The 6549-nt window shown below is 56.5% G+C and overlaps 3 protein-coding genes across 3 annotated transcripts; 1 reads left to right on the top strand and 2 right to left on the bottom strand.

The window, feature by feature from the left end:
- Positions 1–87: 87 nt before the first annotated feature.
- N0V89_004752 (uncharacterized protein) lies at positions 88–1494 on the top strand (the record flags this gene model as incomplete). Its single annotated transcript, XM_056213534.1, has 1 exon — positions 88–1494. The coding sequence occupies one exon, from the start codon at positions 88–90 to the stop codon at positions 1492–1494; it is 1407 nt and encodes a 468-aa protein (XP_056073842.1).
- A 303-nt stretch (positions 1495–1797) lies between these two features.
- On the bottom strand, positions 1798–3324 carry SEC9_1 (Protein transport protein S9 plasma membrane t-SNARE; the record flags this gene model as incomplete). The annotated part of the gene is made up of 2 exons (XM_056213535.1): positions 1798–3207; positions 3319–3324. 2 exons carry the CDS (start codon positions 3322–3324, stop codon positions 1798–1800), a joined length of 1416 nt encoding a protein of 471 aa, XP_056073843.1.
- A 398-nt stretch (positions 3325–3722) lies between these two features.
- Positions 3723–5111, bottom strand: N0V89_004754 (uncharacterized protein; the record flags this gene model as incomplete). Its single annotated transcript, XM_056213536.1, has 3 exons — positions 3723–4485; positions 4539–4585; positions 4635–5111. The coding sequence occupies 3 exons, from the start codon at positions 5109–5111 to the stop codon at positions 3723–3725; spliced, it is 1287 nt and encodes a 428-aa protein (XP_056073844.1).
- Positions 5112–6549: the final 1438 nt, after the last annotated feature.

Below are 6549 nucleotides of genomic sequence, written 5' to 3' on the forward strand. Positions count from 1 at the left end.
TAGCTCTGGAGCTATAGTCATTCTTTTTACACACTCCTTACCGATTACGTTTTTCTGAGAAATCGTCTTTTGAGAAGATCATTCAAAATGCCTGCTATGTCCAAGATCGCCAACACGGCCGCCATTCTTGCGGCTGCATTTGCCACCCAGGCGGCTGCCCACACCTACGTTAAGGAGTTCGAGGCCGGAGGCAAGACCTACGCCGGGTTCTACGCCGCTGACAAGAGCGGGGGTGACGACTCTTCGCCTGCTTGGAGGACCGACCAGGGATGGGGCTTCCAGCCCGTCATGGGTGACCAGATCAACGACCCCAATATCATTGCCCACATGAACGCTGAGCCTTCGCCTTTCACTGCCCCCGTCGACGCTGGCAGCGACGTCAAGTTCACCTGGCAGCACGATGGATCGTGCGGCGGCGACGAGGTTGGCTGGGACTGCTCCCACCACGGCTGGACTGCCACCTGGCTCGCCCCCTGCAACGGCGACTGCAAGGACGTCCAGAAGGAGAACCTCAGCTTCTTCAAGATCCACCAGGCCGGTCTGATCGACTACCCAGCCGGCACACGCTACGCCGAGGGCGGCGACAAGGAGAACACGGGCTACTGGGGCACCGACGCCATCTTCTACGACAACGCCAACAGCCAGACCGTTACCATCCCCAAGGACCTCCCCAGCGGCAACTACGTCCTTCGCACGGAGGTCGCTTCCGTCCACAACAACGGCGACGTCTCCCAGCGCCAGTTCTGGCCCCAGGCCCTCAACATCGCTATCCAGAACGGCAATGACAACGCGCAGGTGCCCGCTGGTATCAAGGCTACGGAGATCTACTCGTCGACAGACAAGCAGCTCACCTTCGACCTCTACCAGCACGAAGCCGGCGAGACCTTCGACGCGCCCGGCCCCGCCGTTGTGTCTATTGCCGGTGGAAGCGCGTCCGCATCCAGCGCTGACTCTGGCTCTTCTCCCTCCGCTGCCGCCGAGGCAGAGGTTGCTTCTTCGACCGCTGCTGCGGCGGTGCCTGTTGCGTCGTCGTACGCCGCGCAGCCCACTCCTGGGGCTAAGGACAGCATCCCTTCGTCTGGCGCCAACGCCCCTGTCGTGTCTGCTACTGCTACTGGTACGCAGCCTGCCTACGTTATCGCTACCGCGCCCGCGGGCTACAACTCCACCGTCCCCGCTGCACCTGAGGCGACTCCTGCTCCTGAAGAGGGTGAGGGATACCAGACGGGCGACAACGAGGAGGACGATGACGAGGAGGGGGATGATGAGGAGGGCGATGATGAGCAGGAGGGCGATGATGAGGAGGATGGCGAGGACTACTCCGAAGAGGGGGACGACGAGGAGGGCGAGGATTACTCTGAAGAGGGCGATGACGAGGAGGGCTCCAACGGCGAGCCTGAGGCTACCACGGGCGGATACCACGGCTGGGGCGAGGGCAAGGAGCACTGGCGCAGCCACGCACGTGAGTTCGTTGCTCGAGCTATGGGTTTGTAATTTAGGGGAGAAGAGGGAAAGTGACTGCTCTCGCATTACATTCAGTGTATGATTCTTACGTCACGAGCGTTTCTTGTACATTTTAGATACCATATATATAGTACCGTTTGAGCGTGGGGAAAATTGCATCGAAAGGTTTTTATTGAGAGTCTCGCGTGGCCCAGGTCCATCTCATTCATCGTTCGTGCGTGCTCCGTTCCAACTCGACGATGGAATCCTCCCAGATCGAAAATATACGTCAACTCCATCTCTGGGATGGCATTCATTCAGCAAGCACGGATACTCCTCCCCAACCGCGACCGCTCAATGAATCCTCCCCAACGCATATTTATTCCTCACCATCCCCTCACCCTCCATATCCATCCTCTCCCTCATCCCATCCACCCTCTCACTCACTGCAGCAACGCTCTCCCCTACTCGTACAGCTAATTCCCTCAAAGCTGGTACCACTTCCCCCAACGCTTCCAAATTTCCCTCTATCTCCTCCTCAAACGCCTCGTCCTCGCTGTCGGGCTCGAATTGGTACTTCGCTCGCTCTACCAGCATCTCCGTTTTCCCGTCCTCGGAGGAAATAGCAACGCAAACGGTAACCTTTCTGCGGAGCGCGACTTCCCATCTGCGTCGGCGGAGTCTATCTCTTGCGTGCCTCTCCTTCTCCTTCTCCTTCTCCTTCGTTTCATGCAGCGAGTCATCCCCCGCACTCTCGCCCTCAACCCGCGTCCCAAACCAAGGATTCACCAACTGCACAAACTTCCCCGCGTTCTTCACCCTCCTTACCCGCTCCCCCGCGACGCAAACTCCTACCCTTTCTTGCAGGTCCAGCTCTACGTTCTCCAGCCGCGCATCTTGAGTGTGCAGACGGGCTAGCGTCCCCAGCCCCGTGTCCCGCGCCTCGTACGCAAGACGTAAAGCATTGCGCGTGCTCGCGACGTCTACCACCTTCAAGGCACGCATTTGCTGCTTTATCGCGAGGACGGAGGCGTCTTCTTCCGACGACTCCGAGGCGCGAGACGTGAGTGGTGTGAATGTGGAATCCGAACTCAGCGTTGAAGGCGGGAATGTGCACGTGTGAGTGTGGGTGTGAGGCGAGGTACTACTTCCCGTTGCAGAACTCGCGAACGTGAACGTTTGAGCCTGAGGAGAGGACGCGCTGGAGGGTGCGAGAGGGGACTCGTACTCGTCGTCTTCTTCTTCGTCGGGCTCGTGTATGCGTTGTAAGGCGGTGGGCGACTCCATATCCGACTCGGTCCTGGCTTTCTTGGACCGCAGGAAGGAGGTCATTTTCTTAACGTTTTGAACGCGCTTCGGCTTTGGAGGCGGCGCATTTGGCTGCGCAGTGGCAGATGGTGAGGGGGCAACGCTTGAGGGCGCGGTCTCCATCCGCGCGGTGCTTGGGCTTGGAGCTGCGCGGTGGTACTCGTAGGGGTTTATGGGGCCTGAAGAATACGCTGTTGAGGTAGCTTCGTAAGGCACTGCTATGATATCTGCCTGGTCATCGGATGCGTGGTTCTCCTCAGTGTCTTGCTGCTCTGTCGACGTGGTCTTCGACTTGGCCTTGGCCTTCTTCAAGAACTTGAGATTCTTGATGGAGCGTTTCTTCAGGAGAGTGGGGTGGATCTTCATCTTTGCGGTGAGGGTGAAGGTGAACGCGTTGAGGCAGCGGGTGAGCGGGCGCGACGAGTTGATGCAGCGTGGGCTTATATCGTGGCAATCCTTGAGGAGTCTAAAGGGCACACAGGCCGCTGCAGCAATTAGCAATTTTTTCGCGCGGGTCAAAAACACAATTTCGATATGGGGACGTGGAGTGGGAGCGTTGAGGTTTACTCCCATGGTGGACTTATACAGTGACAGCTCGGCTCCGAGTGATCCAAATCGGGATTCACCCTTACCTTTCACCCTCACGTTCTACTCAGCTTGGCACCTGAAGACGATGTAACTAACTGTATAAACATTAGGAATAAGCAAAGTATTTACAAGAAGCACGGCTCAGCGAGGGTAGTGTCGACAGAAGGAGACCTCATAATCCGACCGCAAAGGTATCCAGAAATCTATACGCCCCGACCAAACTGAAGACTCATATCCTTAGCCCTGAACAACTCAAGAATATGCTTCAACCCAATTCTTGAATCGCTGGTCTTGGGTCTTGGCTTCAAGGCTTCGGCTCCAAACGTCCCTGATGAGTCCTCGAGCCATTCCGGCTCGTTACGAAAGGGACACGGAGGTGGACACTAACTACCTCCGATAGCGATCGTCCAGTTCGAAGGGCTGCCGTCGAAGACTGTGCCAGCGACGTCGGCGCCGCCATCGGGAACGACATCGTCGTATGGGAACGCGTAGCCGCGGCCGTCCTTCATAGTCTGGTGGACGAGACGCGAGTAATGGTTAGTAGTCGCGTTCTTGTAGTAGTTTGCCGGGGTACTGCCGTTGGGGAACTGCGTTGCGTCCAAGAGCGTACTACGATTGAATGCGGCAGCCAAACGAGGAATGACGGCGTTGCGTGCGGCGTTGTCGCCTGTCGCAAAAGGTCCCTCGCTACAGGTCCAAATGTCGCGCGCGTTGGGTTTACTGAAGGTACCGGCAGAGCCGAGGGACAGTTGACCGTTGGAAACACGTCCGGTGACGTTGCCGGCGGCTGCTTGCGTGTTGACGGTCATATCGGTGCTGCTGAAGCGGGTCCAGACTTGGTTCACATAATTGTCCCAGTAGCCGTCCCATGCGGTCGCGCTGCTGTCAAGGAGCTTGAGTGGCGAAAGCACGCGTAGCGGTGTGCCCGTGGCTGGGTAGACCAACTTGTCCCATGGGCGGCCATCGCTGGCTGCCTGTTGTTTGAGGCCATTGACAATAGTTGTCAGTCCGTTGGCTGGCAACCCTGGTACAGACTGGACGGTACCAGAAGTGCCGGTCAGTGTGAGCGCGACTGGGATACTAATGAAGTCGACGCATGAGATGTTGGCAAAAAGCTGGTCGGAGTTATAGGTGAACTCGCAGAAGCTGAATGCGAAGGTCAGTCAGGAGGTCACGTGAATCAGAGACACTCAACTTACCCCCAATTGATGTTAATATTAGGGTCGCTGGGATTCGAGACGGAGGGCTGCACTCTGCATCAGCGATTGATGGTTATGCCGGATTTTGATGTGTACCTCAACGACACCAGGTCCAGGGTTGAGCGCAAAGGTGAGCTTGCCCCCAATAGCGAACCACACACGACCTCCCGCAATCCTCGGAATGGTGACGTTTTTGGTCGTTCCAGGAGCACCCAATGGGATAGCAACGTCTGCTGCGAGCGGCGAGCCAACGGTAGCAGGAGATGCCGGGTAGTAGATGGTCACACCATCCGACTGAAGGAACATGGGGCGATTGCCATTGTCTAGCGCTTGACCGGTGACATAGACGTACACGGCACTGCTGCTGCTTGCGTTCTTGAGGGAGACAGTGAGGGTGGGGGCCGTGGCAGATGCCATGACCTGTTGATTTTGATTTGCCTGTGCCGCAGGAACGGGGGCCGGCGCGCTCTTTTGACCATTGCCGTTAGCAGTAGAAGCGCGGTTATCGTTGCCGGTAGCGGCGCGGCTAGAGCGGGATCGCAACTTGGCGATCAATTCCTTGAAGGATGGCATGATGCAATGCAATGCAATGTTGGTACGAGTAAGCAAGTATCGATAAGCAGGAGATATATACAAGGTAGGAGGAGCAAAGAGGTGTGAGGAAGTCTGGTAGCGGTTGTAGGACGAAGACTACTCGGGAGCGCTATTACGATTAAATAGAAAACAGTAGCAGAGTGAATGCAGGGCTTCCAGAGCGATTTACTGATGTCACAGGAAAGCTTCGAACGGGGATGGCCAGAAACGGAAGTGGCTTGAGGTCATCCAACCATCGGCCCAATCAAGGCGCGGCGTCTTTGCACCACCAGCAAACCAGCGCGGCAGAACCCCAGGATCTTAAGCCACGCGGCTAAGGCTCGTGGCACCACCGCAGGCATGCGAACTGGGCATTAGCGCTGAGAGAAACCAGGTACTGGGCGGACATGTATATACTCTGACACAAGCCGGGCCTTTTCTTCTGGACCTTGCAACGAGAGAGCCTTCGGAGATTAGGGGCACAACCGATGACGACATATCGACTGCCGGCCCCAAGCAGACAGCGACAGAAGTCTAAAAAGCCACAATCGCCCTTGGCATGAATAGTCGCTGGATCGGCTTGCTGGATGGAGGAGAGGTGGACATGTCAGCAGAGGTACACCTCGGTGTCTCGGACGATGGGAAAATACCACTCGATGCGGGGAAGAGCCAAGGTTAGGAAGGTACCTATAGCATCCAACGCGCACGCGACGCACGCCCACGACACTCCCTTTCTTCGGTGTGACGGTCACAGGTTCGTCTGGCGATGGTTTTGCGATGTCATCGCGGTCACTGTTGGGCACCTTTTGCTGCTCTCGGTCGCTCCGTTTGCACCTGGACTCGAAAGATGGCTGAGGAGAAGGCAAGGTGTCGCATGACACGGAAGAACCTCTATCGTATACCATTTTCACCATGAGGGCGAGCAAGACCGCTTGAAAAGGGAGACAGGCGACGTTGGGGGTTTGCTCTGAGCCTGGGGCGATGCCTAGGCGTCCAGCGCCGGGTCCGACGGAGTGCGCATGTGCTTATATGGAATGACATGTACGAAGCAACGCGAGCGTACAGAGAAGTTTGTGTATGCAATGGCTGGAAGGCGACAACAGCTGCGTTTCATGCTCGATCAATACCATTGCAAGGTATGCCAAGACCTGTCATTCCACTTTAGGTTAGAATGGTATATGTTACTACCGCTTCCGGACCAGTTCTCGTCTACCCACGCTCACATTTCCTCGACACTACGCATCGCTAAAGATCATCGCTATCGGCCTTCGCTTATTGCTATCGTTCGCTTACCGATCTGCGATAATGACAGCCGCCACCGATATCGAGCTTGTCCGACAAGAACTGATCCGCGAGCAACGGCTTCAGCGGGCAGAAGCCGAGGGCATCCTTGATACAATCGACATGAGCTCACTTACTTTTGAAGATTGTAAGTACA

Source organism: Didymosphaeria variabile, assembly GCF_027946475.1.
Source record: "Didymosphaeria variabile strain IMI 356815 chromosome Unknown scaffold_3, whole genome shotgun sequence".
Classification (NCBI taxonomy): domain Eukaryota; kingdom Fungi; phylum Ascomycota; class Dothideomycetes; order Pleosporales; family Didymosphaeriaceae; genus Didymosphaeria; species Didymosphaeria variabile.